The sequence below is a fragment of the Leucoraja erinacea genome, chromosome 29 (genome assembly GCF_028641065.1).
Source record: "Leucoraja erinacea ecotype New England chromosome 29, Leri_hhj_1, whole genome shotgun sequence".
Lineage (NCBI taxonomy): Eukaryota > Metazoa > Chordata > Chondrichthyes > Rajiformes > Rajidae > Leucoraja > Leucoraja erinaceus.
This window is the reverse complement of record NC_073405.1, coordinates 20427224-20446184: the sequence shown is the minus strand read 5'-3', so window position 1 is coordinate 20446184 and position 18961 is coordinate 20427224. Positions and strand designations below refer to the sequence as shown.

Sequence of the window (18961 nt, the reverse complement as noted above, 5' to 3'; positions counted from 1 at the left end):
TTCTATAAGATCCCCCCTCATTCTTCTAAATTATATCGAGTACAAGCCGAGTCTATCCAGTCTTTCTTCATATGAAAGTCCTGACAGGGAGGGGGTGGCTGGTCTAGCACTCTGGTGCCAGGATAACAGCCTCCTCTTGAACATCAAAAAAACGAAGGAGCTGATCATGGACTTTAGGAGGGCACATCATCCGAGGACGTACACTCCATTGAGGATAAATGGGGATCCTGTGGATAGGGTGAACTGTTTTAAATATCTGGGAGTCCACATCTCTGAGGATATGACATGGGCATCACACGCCTCAGCACTCGTGAGTAAGGCAAGGCAGCGCCTTTACCACCTCAGGCAATTGAGGAAATTCAGAGTGTCTCCGAGGATCCTCCAGTGCTTCTACGCAGCGGCGGTGGAAAGCATCTTGTCCGGGAAAATTACCATCTGGTTTGGGAATTGCTCTGCCAAGCACAAGAAGGCACTGCAGAGAGTATTACGTTCGGCCGAACGCACTATGGGAACTTCGCTTGCCCCCCTGCAGGAACTATACATCAGGAGGTGCAACACCAAAGCCAACAATATCATGAGAGACCCCTACCACCCCTGCAACGGACTGTTCCAGCTGCTACGGTCAGGCAAACGCATCCGTTGCCATGCGGTGAGAACGGAGATGTTGAGAAGGAGTTTTTTATCAGAGGCCATTCGGACTGTAAACGCCTATCTCACCAGGGTCTAACTCTACTGAACTTTTTTCCTTCCATTATTTATTATGTAAAAGAATATGTGTGTTATGATTGTGTTTATAGTTTGTTTGGTTGTTTGTCTTTTGCACAAAAGTCCGCGAGCATCGCCACTTTCATTTCACTGCACATCTCGTATGTGTATGTGACAAATAAACTTGACGACTTGACATCCCAGAAATCAGTTACGTTGCAACTAGAGTATTATCTGCACTTTGGAAGGAAGTGATTGCACTGGAGTGAGTGCAGGGGAAATACAATGAGATGTTGCCTGGATTTTAGGAGTTCAGTAATGGGGAGAGATTAGATAGGCTGGATGAGCTATCATCTACCTATTGGAGACCCTTGGACTATCTTAACTGGACTTTACCATGCGTTAAATATATTCCCTGTACACCTGGGACGGCTTGATTGTAATCATGTACAGTCTTTCCGCTCACTGGACAACACGCATCAAAAAGCTTTTCACTGCACCTGTACACAAGACAATAATAAACTAAACTAAACCTGGAGCAAAGGAGGCTGAGGGATGACGAGAGAAGTATATAAAATGATCAGGCATCAAGATACAAGATACAAGATACAATTTATTTGTCATTTGGACCCCTTGAGGTCCAAACGAAATGACGTTTCTGCAGCCATACATTACAAACAAATAGACCCAAGACACAACATAATTTACATAAACATCCATCACATTGCTGTGATGGAAGGCCAAAAAAACTTATCTCTCCACTGCACTCCGCCCACCCCCCCCGATGTCAGAGTCAAAGTCAAAACCCCCAGCTGGCGATGGCGATTGATGAATGAAGAAGGTAATGAGAATTTTTTCCAATGACAGGGGTATCAAAACAAGAGGGCATTGGGTTAAAGTGAGAGAAAGGAGATTTAAAGGGGATCTGAGTGGTAAGTCTGTTTGCACAGAGAATGGTTGATATCTGGAAATCACTGCCGGAGGAGGTGGTGAAATTGGACATGATCACTGTATTTAGGAGACATTTGAACAAACACTTAAATAGACTAAGCGCAGGATACAGGGTTAGTGCAAGCAAATAGGATTAGTCTAGATGAGCATAACGGATGTGGTGAGCAGAAGGGCCTGCTTCTCTGCTGTTGACTCCGTGACTGAAGGACATGCTCATTTTTAGTGTAATCACACTTTTAATTAAGAGTGTTATAGAACTAAAGCAATCTACATCTACGTGGGATTTGAACTGTTGATCTTTGAGCTGGTAATCCCATGTGCTCCTGTAGTCTGGTAATCCAGTGTACTACTACCTTTGGGTAATAAAATTCAGTTTTCGACCATAAGCGACAAGGGTGTTGGAAAGGTCTCCACATTTCTCAAACAGAGACACGAGCTGTTTCTACAGCACAATGAGAGAGTCGTTTGATGAAGAACTTCGTCAATTTCTATTATTTGTGGCTCCGACACGTTCCGAGTGCCCACATTCTCCACTGGAACATTTTAACGGCACAGTTGGCAGACCCGGCGGTGGGTTGGGTTTGTGTCCTCACTGCGAAGAGCCAGTTGAACATTCATCAAAGTCATCGATGACCATTGTCCTCGTGGAGTGTGTGTCAGAATCCAGGCCGTCATCCCTCCTCCTCAGTCTGTAGCTGTAAACCCTGCAGCAGAAATGCAGCCACAAATGGTTAAGCATCGCAACGGTGGAAATGTACTGAGAGAACAGCAGAGAGAAGTCATTCTGTGCATCATCAGCATCAGAACTGAACCAATTCCACTCCCTTCGGCTTTCTCCCTGCAACATTACATCAATCCAACCGCCCAGCCTCCCCATATACTTGTGCCAATTTAAGTTTGATCTATTACTAGGGCGGCGGCACTGTGTCTGTATGGAGTTTGTACGTTCTCCGTGTGACCGTGTGAGTTTTCTCCGAAATCTTCGGTTTCCTCCCACACTCCAAAGATGTACAGGTATGTAGATTAATTGGCTTGGTGTATGTGTAAATTGTCGCTAGCATATCTAGGTCAGTGTTAATGTGCAAGGATCGCTGGTCGGCGAGGACTTGGTGGGCCGAAGGGCCTGTTTCCGCGCTGTATCTCTAAACTAAACTATCGTCCTATCCACCTCATGGCCTTCCAGTCCAGGGTGTAGCAGGTGGGAGTGATCTGAGGAGAAAACGTAAATGGCTGTGGGTCAGCCATCACTCATTGATCCATGCTTGGTAACCAGAGGTTACGGCAAGGTATAGGGTCAGCCGTTGGGCTTGGCTACTTCTCTACTGCAGCAGAGGATGTTTCCACGAGTGGGAGAGTCTAGGATCAGACAGCGCAGCCTCAGAATAAAAGGACACACCTTTAGTTTGGAGATGAGGAGGAATTTCTTCAGCTGGAGCAAGGGTTCCCAACCTGGGGTCAATTTATTGATTCTGGATTTGTACATATTTTTTCTCATTGACTGACTGTGTTTGGTTCTGGTCATCATTGGTTGTTCATAAATAAGTGAGATAACATTGTTATGTGCTATTAAAGTTGCCAGGGGTAAACGGGACGAAAAAGGTTGGGAAGCCCTGAGCTAGAGGGTGGTGAGTTTGTAGGATTCATTGCTACAGATGGCTGCAGGTACTATCACAATATAGGACAGATACCTGGACAGGAGAGGTTTGGGCCAAACGCAGGCAAGAGGGACTAATGTAGATGGGGCATGTTGGTTGCCGATAGGCCTGTTTTCATGCTGTATGAATATGACTTTGTGACTGTGTCATTGGGTATTTTTAAAGCTGAGATTTTTAGGTTGTTGATTAATAAGGGCATCAAAGCATATGGGGAGCAGGCAGGAGAAGGTTGAGAGGGGAAATATGGGGCAGCCATGATTGAATGGTGGAGCAGACTCGATGGGCCGAATGGACTAATTCTGCTCCCATGTTTCATGATCTCCTGCTGCCCTTGTTGGTGTGACTTACACAACTGTACTTACACAACTGGCAAGGTGCTGAGCCAGCAAACGGCTGCGGCGAGGAGCAGAGAGAAGCCACTGTACCATTCGAGGAAGGCAATGTAGAGACTGTTGTAGGTGAGGGTAGCTATCACATCTGTCAGAGCCATCGCTGTCTGAAGCCAAGCGAAGACAGAACCTGAGAGAGAATAAAAGGCGTCAAACACAGCCACACAGGGCTGAAATATAATATTAAAGATAGACACAGAATGCTGGAGTAACTGAGGGGGACAGGCAGTATCTCTGGATAGGAATGGTGACGTTTTGGCCCTTCTTCAGACTACACCGAAGATAGACACATAATGCTGGAGTAACTTAGCGGGATAGGCAGCCTCTCTGCTGACCTGAAACATCACCCATTCCTTCCATCCAGAGATGCTGCCTGTCCCGCTAAGTTACTCCAGCATTCTGTGTCTATTCTCAGTGTAAACCGGCATCTGTAGTTCCTTCCTACATATATAAAAGCACTACTTGCATTGATAAATATTGTACTTACTCCTGCCAAATACACATTCCACTTTCTAGTGGATCAACTGGAGTCTTCTATCTACACATGCAATACTTTCAACTTTGGAATCCAGAGCCCAGAGGGCAGAATAAGGGAAGCACAGACCTCAAAAGGTCACAAAGTGCTGGAATAACTCAGCAGGTCAGGCAGCATCTCTGGAGAATATGGGTGGGTGATGTTTCAGTCTGAATCAGAATCAGAATCAGAATCAGATTTTATTCGCCAAGTATGTTTTGCAACATACGAGGAATTTCACTGGCCAGGTCAGTCATACAATTAAAAGCAACAGACTCAAAAACACATTTTAACATGAACATCCACCACAGTGACTCCTACACATTCCTCACTGTGATGGAAGGCGAAATAATGTTCAAGTCCTTCCTTTTGTTCTTCCTCGGTCGGGGGCCTCGAGCCCTCCGGTCTTGGCTCCCGTAGCCGGCAGCGTTTAGGCCCTCCGCGTCGAGGCATTCAGCTCTTGCATCGGGGGGTGGGGATGTCAGCTCCCCCGCGCCGGGCAATCGTACCTTGCGTTGGGGCTGGTCGAACCTTCTGCTCCGTTGGAGCTTCCCGACTTGCTTCTCCCGAGACTGCGAGCCCTTGATGGTAAATCCCCAGGCCGCGGTGGGAGCGATCCCAGGCAAGGGATCCGCTCCGATGTTAAGTCCGTGCCCCACGGTGGGGCTCACGACAGTCCGAGGAGGCCTCCAGCTCCAGCGATGGCAGGCCCGCAGAGCCCGGAGAATGTGATCCGAAAAATTGATCACATCTCCGGGAAGGTAGGAACTTGAAAAAAAGTTTCCCCAGATCCCCTCCCCCTCTCCCTCCACATAAAACAGACCAAAGTACATTAAAACAAACTTTTAACAAACGATAAAAATAACAAAAAGATGAAAAAACGAACAGACTGCCGGCAGGGCACCCCTGGGGTCTCGACCAGAAACGTCACCTATCCATGTTCTCCGCAGATGTTGCCTGACCTGCTCATTTACTCCAGCACTTTGGGTCCTTTTGTGTAAACTAATATCTGCAGTGTTTTGTTTCTGTTTTCAGATGATGTAGGATGGGTTGGATCTGACAATGTCTTCATGCCCAGTCCTCTTATAACATCTTGTCATCCTTTCAAACCCCAATCCCTTCTGATTTACAAGCTACATAGTGGAAACATGCACATTTTAGTCACAGTTAAACACCAGCAGAGCTGTGGAGAAATTGTGTAAGCAGTGATAAGATTGAGCCCAGTGTGTACAAAGGAACTGCAGATGTTGGTTTAAACTGAAGAGAGACACATAATGCTGGAGTAACTCAGCGGGACAGGCAGCATTTCTGGATAGAAGGAATAGGTGATGTTTTGGGTCGAGACCCTTCTTCAGACTTCTCTCAGTCTGAAGAAGATTCTCGACCCGAAACGTCACCCATTCTTTCTATCCGGAGATGCTGCCTGTCCCGCTGAGTTACTCCAGCATTTTGTGTCTATGTAAGATTGTGCCAACCCTGGTTTCATCCATAAGATATAGTTGCGAGCTTCAGGTATTCAACAATAGAGAATACAATGTCATTCATTGCCACGGCCACCTTGACAAGCCCTGACATTGTAGGAGCAACTTTCCCATGTTATAATTGTGGCTGCAGCAGTAGTAAATGTCAGTAGATTATTCCAGCACTTTGTGTACTTTTGAGTATTAACCAGCATCTGCAGTTCGATGTTTCTACAAGCACTGACCTCAGCTGTTCAGATGCTGCCTGCTGGAGTTGGCCACCACTTCCATGCTAGACTGGATGGGATCCAAGTCTTTCTTAAAGCCAAATGCAAAGCTACATCTGGACCTCCCATGCTACTCAACATTTCACACAGGCTTTCTGGCAGATCTGTCTGATTCCTGGGCATCTTAATATACATTACCATTAGGCTTATCCGAGTCCGAAACAAATTCCTCTGGAGTACAATGTCTATGCCGAGCGTGATACCAAGTTAAACTAATCTCATCATGCTTGCACATGATCCATATCTCTCCATTCCCTGCATATTCATGGTCTTATCTGAGCACCATTATCATACTGTATCTGCTTCTGGCAGTGCACCCCAGGCACCCACCACTCGTTGATTTCTGACTGTGATTACAGGTGGTGCAGTCAATAGATCGTGCGATTGAAAAGGAGGTAAATCTTGGAGTTTTGATAGGAAAAGTGAACCTCAGCATACGTGTAAATGACCCAGGGGGGAACTAATTAGATAGTCTAGAACTGGTGCGACCAGAGGATGGAATAATAAATCAATGATGTGAGTGTGGAGGTAATTTTACAGGTTAAGAATCTTTGGTGTTTGGAGAAGCAGTTGTCCAGGTGGAGAATGAGGTGGCATGTGGGTGATGGGCTTGGCGGAGGGGATGTTATATCGTTGGTAGAGTTTCAGGAGGGGACGGTGTTTGAGGAGCATGAGTGGAAGAGAAGGTGATCTATTGATAGTGTGATGGGAGGAGTTGCTTTGTGAGGACACTGTAGTTTGAAAAGCCTTGCGGGTGGTCAGCGGATGGCCAATGGACAGAATGCAGCAATTGTCAATCGGAATTGATCGAAAGAGGAGCTAATTTATGGACAATGTGATTGAGTGGAAGGCTGGTCCATCACATGGGCGGCACAGTGATGTAGTGGTAGAGTTGCTGCCTTACATAGCCAGAGATCCGAGTTTGATCCTGACTACGGGTGCTGTCTGTACGGAGTTTGTACATTCTGCACATGACCTGCCTGGGTTTTCTCCACGTTCTCCAGTTTCCTCCCACACGCCAAAGATGTACAGGTTTGTAGACTAATTGGCTTCAGTAAAATTGTAAATTGTAAGAACTGCAGATGCTGGTTTACAGTAAATCGAAGGAAGACACAAAATGCTGGAGTAACTCAGCGGGACAGGTAGCAACTCTGGAGAGAAGGAATGGGTAGCGTTAGTGTGCAGGGATCGCTGGTCGGCGCAGACTCAGTGTGTCGAAGGGCCTATTTCCACACTTTATCTATAAACTAAACCAAATCAAGCGAGTATTTTGTGGAAGGTGTGAGCCAGTAACGTTGGTTCTGCATGTTATCTCTGTAGCCAGTGTGACTCGTTAGTTTTTAGAGATACAGTGTAGAAACAGGGCTTTTGACCCACCGAATCCACACTGACCATGATCACCTGCACATGTGTTCTATCTTACACAATAGGGACAATTTACAGATGCTAATTAACCTACAAACCTGCACGTCTTTGGGATGTGGGAGGATATTGGAGCACTCAGAGAAAACCCACGCGGTCACAGGGAGAACATACAAACTCCGTACAGACAACACCCGTAGTCAGGATCGAACCCAGGTCTCTGGCGCTGTGAGGCAGCAATTCTACCGCTGTGCTACTGTGCCGCCCTCAATCTCCTACCATCATCAGCCTCCATCTTCCCGACTGATAATTTCTTATGGAGAAGCAGCTTGAGCGTAGGCAGCAAATGCCAAAACAGATCAAAATGAATTTGAGCACCACAGTGGCACAGTGCCCCACTATTGAAATAACTGGAGTTCAATCTTGACCTCTGCTGCTGTCTACGTGGAGTTTACATGCTCCCCCTGTGACTGCATGGGTTTCCTCTCACATCACAATGACATGCAGGTTGGAAGGTAAATTTCCCCAGTGTAGGAACTGGGGGGGGGGGGGGGGGGGGGGGGGGGGGGGGGGGGGGGGGGGGGGGGACTCTTAATGGAATGTGTGGAAGAATAGATTGCAGGGAATAAAGTGGAAAAAGTCTGAAGAAAGATGCCACCTAAAATGTCACCCATTCCTTCTCTCCAGAGATGCTGCCTGTCCCGCTGAGTTACTACAGCATTTTGTGTCTACCTTTGATTTACTGTAAACCAGCATCTACAGTTCATTCCTACTTCTACTTCTTCTTTCGTGTGGCGTGCACAGCCTAAAGTTGTTGGACAACTTGTTCTATTTGATCTTCCGTTTGTGCACGTCGAGTTGATTGCATTAGTCGAAACAGGGCGGACCACGTGAAGGTTGCGATCTTCCACCCCAGTTCTTTCCTACTCAAAGTGGGAAATGGGTTTGGTCCAAGAGCCGGCATTGATCTGATGGGCTGAATGGCCTTCAGTGTTGCAAGGATAGAATGGATCTGTGCAATGTATTACACGGTGCTGCAAAGTGCATTCTTACCGTAGGAAGCTTCATCTATTTGTTTGGACAGCTGAGCTCGTATTGTAGGCAACGGAATGCAGGAAAACAACATCATAGCTCGAGCTGTAAAACACAAAGGCCACAAAATGTAAACCATCTGACACAGGCTCTGAGAATCCCAGACCCCTCTGCTGCTGAGTGTACAGTGCTGCCCCAGCACAGGGCACCCAGGGTGCAGAGTGCTCCACATACTCACTCCACTCCGCACATTCCCAGATTTCCAGGCTGCTGATCATTTCTGCAGCCGGCATAAGTCCGGCATCTCTGGAATGTGTGAGGTTGCAACTACCCATCCCCCCCTTTCCTGCGAATATGTGGACTGCTGCTCCTCATGGTCGGGTTGCACTTCAACAACACAATCCCAACCTTTGGGTCAGTGGCCGACTTCCGTCACGGCCTGCTGCCGAGCCCGGACCAAGGTGGCCATTCACGGGACCAGGGAGCGCTGACTGCCCTCAGTCTAGGGCTGCCAACTTTCTCATCCCCAAATAAGGGACAAATTCCCGACGGCAATTCGTTGACAGACTCGGCCATGGCTTCGTGAATGATGTGTTGGCCCGGGTGCTGGAATGCACACAAAGTATCCAACTCATGAACCGATGATTGGCCATGAGAAGGAGGGGTGGTGGTGTCGGCGGTAAGCGAAGGCCGGACAGCCGGCCGGGCTGCAGACTGACGGGGCCACAGGAGAGGTGCTGCTGCTGCACTCCATGGGCTGCACTACGTTGGGATGGGTGAGGCAGCGCTCTGACCCGACAGTCCCCTCGACCCGAGTAATAGCAGTCAAATACGGGACAAGGGCAGTCCCATATGGGCCAAACCGATTTAGCCCAATATACGGGATGTCTCGGCTAATACGGGACAGTTGGCAATCCTACCTCAGTCTCACCCAAGGCTGTCCCTGGGGCGGGAAACACATGGAGAGTCTCAGGGAGGGGAAGCACCACACCAGGTGTGGAGGTCAACATCTTAAAGCAAGCAGTGTTCAAGAAGGTACTGCAGATGCTGGAAGATCGAAGGTACACAAAAATGCTGGAGAAACTCTGCGGGTGCAGCAGCATCTATGGAGCGAAGGAAATGGGTGACGTTTCGGGCCAAAACCCTTCTTCAGACTTAAAGCAAGCATCTCTGTTGGTAATGTTTTTAATAGAGTAACTTGAAAACTAAAACCACCAAAATGGGGCGGTGGTGCTGGGCATAAAGGCAGCAAGGGATAAAAACTCACATGCACAGACACAGACAGACACACCCATATTCAACTCGCACAGACTCACTCACACAGACACAGACACCCATACACTCACAGACACACACACACACACATGCAGACACCATGACACAGAAAGACCATCGCACACTCACACACATCCTGACACACTCACACACAGACACTCACAAAGATAGATACACATAGAGACACATATACACATACTTACACTACACAAACACACACACACAAATACAGACACAGACACAGACACACAGACATAACTTACACTCAGAGAGACATATTCACACACAGACACACACTCACACATACGCAAATCTAATGCTGTGACTCATTGCCGTGTGTTCACAATGTCAGTCTCACTGAGTTAGTTGTCCTTATTTTTTTCCAGGGGATTAAGCTGCCTGTTGGCCCAAACCCCAGCACGGTGAGGTCAGCACAGAGTTATTGCACTGAGAGGGAGAGAGAGAGACTGACGAAGTTCCAAACCCAGTGCCAGGGGATGAGAATGGAAGTGAGTTGTGTGCTCTCCGACCTCCTGGCAGGACACAGTATACAGAGGAGAGGGGTATTCTGGTTACAGGGGTAGAGGAGTATTCTGGGGTCCAGGGGAGAGTTAACCAGGTTACAGGAGAGGGGGGGGGGGGTCACCTGAGGTATAGGGGAGGGGGGGGGGGGGGGGGGTAAATTGGTTACAGGGGAGGAGCTTTACTTGGTTACAGAGAAGGGGGTAACTTGGTTTAGTTTAGTATTGTCACACGTACTGAGGTACAGTAAAAAGCTTTCTAGTCAAAGAAAAGGCTATACATGATTATAATCAAGCCGGAGAGGGGGGGAGTGAGGGGTCGGGGCAGGGGGGTAACAATGTTCTGGGGAAGGCTGACCTATTGTACGGGGGGGGGGGGGGGATAAACTGATGTAAGAAGGGGGGGGGGGGGGGGGGGGGGGGGGGTTAACTTGATGCACAGAAGGGGAGGGGGTTAACCTGGTGTGGAGGGGGAGAGGGTTAAATTGGTGTAGAGGAGAAAGGGTTACATTTATTACAGGGGTGAGAGTAAGCCTAGTGTAGAGGGGGGAGGGAGGGTGGGGGGTTAACTTGATGTGTTGAGGAAGGGAATAACCTGGGTATAGGGTAGGGGGTTAACTTGGCATAGAGGGGAGAGGGTTAAATTGGTGTAGAGGGCAGAGGCGTAAACCTGGTGTGTTGGGAAACAGATTAACCTGGTGGAGAGGTAGGGGGTGGGGTTATCTGGTGTTGAGGGGAGGTAGTGGGAAGTTGGGGAAGGGGGTATCCTGGTGTAGAGGTAAGGGGCAGGGGGTCAACCTGGTGCATTGGGGAAGGGGTTAACCTGGCCCCAGTCCTGCCACGTCCACTGCATACCAACCACTACCCCGGCAACAATGGAACATCAGAGTATCACTTCACTGGTAGCCATGGCAACAGCCGCACCTTAAATACGGGGAAATGATGAAAGAGCGGCAGTAATTGCGGCCTTGAGGTCAGATAATGATTCCATACCATCACACCCTCAAACACACCAGCATTGATGGCACATTAAAACACACTTACTCAGGCATTCCTGATCTTGCTTGTACATCTACCTAGACTTCACCGTATAAACAACTACTGCACAGACATTCCATGTTTGACCACAGAAACACAACTTTCACATTAGCTTTCACTCAAACACTTGTGCACATTTAAATATTCCTCAACACACGCACACACTCACACACGCACGCACGCACACACACACACACACACACACACACACACACACACACGCACGCACACGCACACACACACACACACACACGCGCACACACACGCACACACACACACGCACACGCGCACACACACACACACACGCACGCACACGCACACACACACACGCGCGCACACACACACACACGCACACACACACACACACGCACACGCACACGCACACACACACACACACACGCGCACACACACACACGCACACGCGCACACACACACACACGCACACGTGCACACACACTCGCACACGCATTAAAATCACAGTACCCATGGCATTCACCAGACAGGGGGAGAGCAGGGATCACTGATGCCCGTTAGACCAGGGGTTTTGTGCCCTTGTCTTCAACGGCTCTTTTCCTCATTCAGCATAGTGATGTGCCTGTGTACTGAAGGCAGTCAAGTGTAAACTCACACAGCTACACATATACATACATACACACGCACGCACACACACCAGCTCACTCACTCTCTCTTTCACACACACATGCGCACACTAACAATCGTAAAATGGAAAAGTACAACACAAGAACAGACCCCTCAGTGTCTGTGTCGAACATGATGGCAAAATAAACTAATCTCCTCTGCCGGCACGTGATCCCTATCCCTCCATTCCCTGCATGGCCATGCCCCTATCTAGATGCTTCTTTAATGCCACTGTCATAATTGACTTTCTAGACTACATGACCACACATTTATCTGGATTAAATTCCATCTGCGCTGCTGTACCCAACTTTCCATCTGATCTGTGTCCTGTGTATCCTTAGACAACATTCTCCACTATCTGTGACTCCACCAAATTTCCTGTCACCTGTAGATTTTTAGTTTAGTTTAGTATAGTTTAGCGATACAGTATGGAAACAGGCCCTTTGGCCCACAGAGTCTATGTCGACCAGGAATCCCGTGCGATCACCCGGTGCACTATCCTACACACTAGGGACAATTTACAATGTTACCAAAGCCAATTAACCTATAGGGTGATTTCACCAAATGTCAAATGAGCGTAGATCCCCCCTCACATGACCGAAAAATTTAACTGGAGGACATATGTCACTTCGGTACATGTTAGTGAATGGGGAAACACGCACTTTCACACCCATTAAAAACATGGAAAACGGCCGATTTTTGAGCTGAAATTTTCTGTGCTGGTCGGGGTGACCGTGAAGCACAGCGACCTAAATTTTCAGGCAAAAAAAAAGATAGAAAGTAAGGTAATTACAAGAGGGAACTGAAGATGGAAAAACAGCGGAAGTGAACAGCAGACATTTGCCGTGGAGATTTAAAGATCCAAAATATCGGGAATTATCGCGTTTGCTCGCTGAATTTCATCAAAAGTAAGGCATCACGGTCACGTGAGGGGGGATCTACGCTCATTTGACATTTGGTGAAATCACCCTATAAACCTGTCGGTCTTTGTAGTGTGGGAGGAAACCGGAGCAGTGTTGGAAGGAACTGCAGATGTTGATATAAACCCAAGATAGACACAGAAAGTTGGAGTAACTCAGCGGGTCAGGCAGCATCTCTGGAGAAGTAGGGTAGGTGATGCTTTGGGTCGGGACCCTTCAGTCTGAGAGTCAGGGGAAAGGGAAACAAGAGATTTGACAGTGATGTGGAGAGATATAGAACTAATGAATAAAAAATAAGCAAAAAAGTAAAGATGATAAAGCAAACTGGAGCATCCAGAGTAAACCCACGCAGGTCATGGGGAGAAACGTACAAACTCCGTACAGGCAGCACCCATAGTCAGGATTGAACTGGGCCTCTGGTGTTGTAAGGCAGCAACTTTGCTGCTGTGCTACCGTGTCGCCCCTGGGTGAGATGTAGTCAGCTCACTCTGCCTGGGTCTGCCTCTGCTAACAGATCCAGGACTCACCGAGATGGGATGGCCGCATTCTCTTTCAGCTATGAAGAGGTTAATCCATCTGCAGGGACCATTCTATCTGGACAGGGACTGCTCCAACACTACATCTGCCCCACAGACTGGGCTTAAACACATGCCAACTGCAACCCCTAGTTTTTACACAACAGAAAGGGTAGGATTTAATTAAAAATATTATATAATTGAACTGCAGATGTTGGTTTTTGCCAAAGATTGAAACAAAATGCTGGAATAACTCAGTGCGTCAGGCAGCATCTCTGGACAAAATAGATAGGTGGCGTTTCGGATCAGAACTCTTCTTTAAACTGATTGTAAGTGGGAGATAGACACAAAAAGCTGTAGTAACTCAGGAGGACAGGCGGCATCTCTGGAGAGAAGGAAGGGGTGATGTTTCAGGTCAAGTCAAGTCAAGAGAGTTTATTGTCATGTGTCCCAGATAGGACAATGAAATTCTTGCTTGTTGCAGCACAATAGAATATTGTAGGCATAAATACAGATCCGATCAGTGTGTCCATATACCATGGAATATATATATATATACACACATAAATAAACAGATAAAGTGCAATAGGCTGTTATAGTTCAGAGTTTGTTTGAAGTTGTGTTTAATAGTCTGATGGCTGTGGGGAAGTAGCTGTTCCTGAACCTGGATGTTGCAGATTTCAGGCTCTAATAAATAGAAACATAGAAAATAGGTGGAGTAGGCCATTCGGCCCTTCGAGCCAGCACCGCCATTCAATGTGATCATGGCTGATCATCCACAATCAGTAACCCGTTCCTGCCTTCTCCCCATATCCCTTGATTCCACTAGCCCTAAGAATTCTATCTAACTCTCTTTTGAATGCCTCCACTGCCTTTTGAGGCATAGAATTCTACATATTCACAACTCTCTGGGTGAAAAGGTTTTTCCTCATCTCAGTTCTAAATGGTCTGCTCCTTATTCTTAAACTGGGGCCCCTGGTTCTGGACTCCCCCAACTTCTGTGGAGTCAGCACCGGACCTGGGTGCTATCTCTACGGAGTTTGTACGTTCTCCCCGTGACTGTGCGGGTTTCTCCGGGGCTCCGGTTTCCTCCCACACTCCAAAGGCGTACAAGTTTGTAGGTTAATTGACCGGTAAAAATGGTAAATTGTCCCTAGTGTGTAGGACAGTGTACCAGGTGATCGCTGGTCAGTGCGGACTCGGTGGGCCGAAGGGCCTGTTTCAGCACTGTATCTCTAAACTAAGCTAGGATTTATTAGGTCAAGGTTAGATGTAAATATTTAGATAGAAAATAGTTAAAAATCCTCGCTGAAACTAACCAGTGTTCAGAATAATTTTATCAGTGTTTCCATACCATTCATGGTTAAAGGGTTCTGGATTTTTAGCACAATATAAATCCACGTCTTACAAATATTTGAGGCCATGAACTCAGCCTTTTTTACTCACTCTCAGGATGTGGTCACCACTGAAAAGATTCATGTGTATTGCCTAATCCTACTGACCCTGGGGATTTAGGAACGAATTACACCCAAGAACGTATTTCTCATTGCTTTCACAATTCCAGATGTTTCTCACAGAGCAGTCACCAATTTATTAGAAAAGAAGAAAATCCCAGATACTGGAAATGGAGATGTGAAATAAAAACTGAACGTGCTGGAAACTCTCCGAATGCAGAGAAAATTGAACTTAACGTGAAACACATTTTGTTTCAGACTCCTATACGAAGCTGCACTGTGGGATAAATGTCCCATGAAGGTCTGACCATTTATTATGACCTATTCCCTGAGGAACACAAATTACGTCTGTATAACAATCTGTTAATTCATGGTTATTGCCATCCCACAACTCTGAGGGCGCCGACCGACAGACAAGGATGGGCCACTGACGAGGGAAGGAACAAAGTGGGATCCAGCGTGGGGGACCGCTGTGAGGGGGGGGGGCGGAGAACAATGGACAATGGACAATGGAGGACCGGCGTGAGGGGGCCATCATGAGGGGGGGTTGGGTGGAGGAGGGGGAATACCAAGGGGGTCCTGACACAGATACTTTGTATACTTGCGTGCTGGCCTTTATAAATCAGAGCATTGAGTATAGAAGTTGGGATGTAATGTTATAATTGTACAAGGCATTGGTGAGGCCAATTCTGGAGTATGGTGTACAATTTTGGTCGCCAAATTATAGGAAAGACGTCAACAAAATAGAGAGAGTACAGAGGAGATTTACTAGAATGTTGCCTGGGTTTCAGTAACTAAGTTACAGAGAAAGGTTGAACAAGTTAGGGATTTATTCTTTGGGGGGGAGAAGGTTAAGGGGTGACTTGATAGAGGTCTTTAAAATGATGAGAGGGATAGACAGAGTTGACGTGGATAAGCTTTTCCCACTGAGAGTAGGGAAGATTCAAACAAGGGGACATGACTTGAGAATTCAGGGACAGAAGTTTAGGGGTAACATGAGGGGGAACTTCTTTACTCAGAGAGTGGTGGCTGTGTGGCATGAGCTTCCAGTGAAGGTGGTGGAGGCAGGTTTGTTTTTATCATTTAAAAATAAATTGGATAGTTATATGGACGGAAAAGGAATGGAGGGTTATGGTCTGAGCGCAGGTATATGGGACTAGGGGAGAATACGTGTTCGGCACGGACTAGAAGGGTCGAGATGGCCTGTTTCCGTGCTGTAATTGTTATATGGTTATACTTTGTAACTTTTTCTGCGCCATATGCGTTGACTTTTGCATATCTTGGGTAGGCAAGCAATGAATTTCACTGTGACTTGTCACATGTGACAATAATTCATTCATTCATTCATTCACGGTGCAGCAGTAGATTTGCAGCCTTACAGCGTCAAAGACCCTGGTTTGATCCTGACTACAGGTGCTGTCTCTGTGGCGTTTGTACGTTCTCCCCATGAACTGTGTGGGGTTTTTTCCCCCGGGATCTCCGGTTTCCTCCTGCACTCCAAAGGCATAAAGGTTTGTAGGTTAATTGGCTTGGTATAATTGTAAATTGTCCCTAATGTGTGTAGGATAGTGCTAATATGCGGGGATTGCTGGTTGGCACAGTATCGGTGGGTGAATGGGCCTATTTCCTCACTGTATCTCTAAATTTAACTAAACTTACAAAATTCACCAATCTCAGTTTCCCAATTTGTAGTGGTGAGGATATGAACACATAACCTTAAAATGTGTGAGTAAATCTTGCGTCTCTAGACCACAGTCCCACATCCATGGTTAAAACTTCACACTGTTCGAAATTCAAAGACTCATTCAATGACCCAATGTTTCCTATCTTTTATTCTACTTTATTAACTATTAAAATTAGATATTTTCGAACCCAGGACTAGATGAATAGTTATGTTCTAAGTTGTATTACTAACTCCTGTTGTATTATTGATAGTTTATCCTATTTTTCTAATTTCTTTCTTTCTTTCTATATTTTCTCTATCTATAAATATAAATAAATAATTAGAGGCAATGTTAATATGTAACCGATAAAGCAGGATCCCAGCTACTTTGGTAACTGGGTCCCTGAAATCGATATTTAGTATGCAAACAAAGTCTGTGTTAGTTTGGACTATGATATGCAGATGCCTCTAATAAAAATTTATTAAAAAAAAAAATATATCAGATATTTTAAATTGTCCATTCCCTGAATTTCCTACACACAAGGGACAAATTACAATTTTACCCAAGCCAATTAGTCTACAAACCTGTACATCTTTGGAGTGTGGGAGGAAACCGGAGCACCCGGAGAAAACCCACGCAGGTCACGGGGAGAACGTACAAACTCCGTACAAACAGCACCCACAGTTAGGATCGAACCTGGGTCTTTGGCTTTGCAAGGAAGCAACTCTACTGCAGCGCCACCTTGCCGCCCGTAAAGGTGTCGTATCATAGTGGTCGAGCAGGATTGGTGACTTACCAATAAAGTACCAGGGGGTGCTTCTCATAAAGGCCATGGTGACCAATCCAGCTGTGTTGGAGATGATGCCCATGAACACCAGAGATGTGTCACTTAAATGCCGGGAGAAGATCAGGATTCCAAAGAAGCTGGTCAGGAACATACCGAAGGTGGCTGCCCGGCCATAACCCACGAGGACCGGGTTCCAGCTCAGGGGGGGCTTCAGAACATAAATTGAGATTATATTTTCCCCACCAGTCCTTCCAAAATCGTACAGGAGGTAGCAGGTGGAGAGAAGAAGCATTTCTCTGCTGAATTTTCTCCAGCATGGATTGTGCACTCCTCTGGGGACCTGTTCTCGTGGAGGGACAGCAGGGTATCTGAGAAAGATTGCCGAGTACAACAGGCTTAGTAAGTACAGGGACAGGCACAGGCAGATCAGCAGGAGTCCATTCTCGTTGTGAATTCTGATCATAAAGAAGTGTCCGGATGCCACACTGCCCAGGAGTCCTGCCACCCCTGACGTCACCTCCAGCACATTTAACCTTAGGCTGCGTCTTGCTTCTCCTGACCTCATGGATGTGATGGCATTGATTCCACTCCAGTAGGCTGGGAACCCTCCAGTCAGCCCGTTGATCACTGCTGAGCCGTACATCACACTGATGGGCAAGTGGAAAACATGGGTGAAGAGCAGCAAGAACCTCCCGAGGAGATACCCCAGCAAAGGGACAATCAGCAGGACCTTCTGGCCTTGACGATCGGCCCACCTTCCCAGCAGCACCGTTGTCAGCACAGGGGTCAGAGAGTAGATCATGTTGTAAACCATATAGAAGTGGGCCACCTCCTTCTGCGCTAGGTCACTGTTCCCAGTCGTTGTCCCATTTAGCCGCCGGTAGACCACCATCAAAAGCGCCGTATCAAAGAGAGAATTGGCCACATTGGTAACAAAGACCACTGGCTCCACAAAGCTGAGCAGCGCACTCATATCACACGCGGGATCTCACTATGTAATATCTAAATCAATGCGCACTTCAACATAACAGGTTGCCAACACAGGACGAGGTAAACGAGTGTCTATCGTAGAGAGTCTCTCGTCTGGAGCAGCATCTGTCCCGAGGTAGAATCGGTCCTGGAGTGGCGACTGTGCTCTGATAGAGGTATCTGTTCTGGAGCAGTCTCTGCCCTGAGGTACTACCTGTGCTGCAGCAGAATCTGAGCCGTGCTGGAGATGGGTCTGTTCCAGAGTGGGATCTGTTCTGAACCGCAGGTATCTATGTTCTGGAGCAGAGTCTGTGCCGTACTGGAAGAATCTCTGTTCTGGAGCAGAATCAATACTGCGATGTGATTTATAAAGAGGCACGATTTTGTTGGATTCTGCCTGCAAAGACCGGAAACTCCCCCGCAGTCAGTAAGAGTCTATGTTGTAATCATTGTCTCTGATGAGGAACATGTTTGGTATGAGGAACTGTGAGAATGATAATGGAAATAGTGTTGAACACTATAGAAAAAAACAAGTAGAAACAGGTTTTTTCCCCAACAGTGCTTTCAGCAGATTATTTATTAACTATTGGGCATGAGTTACATCTGTTTTCCATTAATGAAGGAATGTGGCACTGCTGGCAAAGTTGACCTTAGATGTTGGTTCATTGCCATGAAAAGGTGGCGGTGAGACTTCTAGTGAGCTTGGCAGTATTTTTAATGCAACCTTGAAACTTCACCAGTCTCTTTGGTGGGCAGTCAGGAATGAATCAGGTTACCATGGACTTGATTCACATAACGTCATAACTGATGTTAGCTCACCAAGT

General features: G+C 46.9%; 1 protein-coding gene across 1 annotated transcript; it reads right to left on the bottom strand.

Annotated features, from left to right (window-relative positions):
• Positions 1 to 769: 769 nt before the first annotated feature.
• On the bottom strand, positions 770 to 18738 carry LOC129711291 (thymic stromal cotransporter homolog). The gene is made up of 4 exons (XM_055658838.1): positions 17178 to 18738; positions 8377 to 8460; positions 3674 to 3830; positions 770 to 2360 (listed from the first exon to the last, which is right to left on the bottom strand). Exons 1-4 carry the CDS (start codon positions 18139 to 18141, stop codon positions 2246 to 2248), a joined length of 1320 nt encoding a protein of 439 aa, XP_055514813.1. The 5' UTR covers positions 18142 to 18738; the 3' UTR covers positions 770 to 2245.
• Between the last annotated feature and the right edge of the window lie 223 nt (positions 18739 to 18961).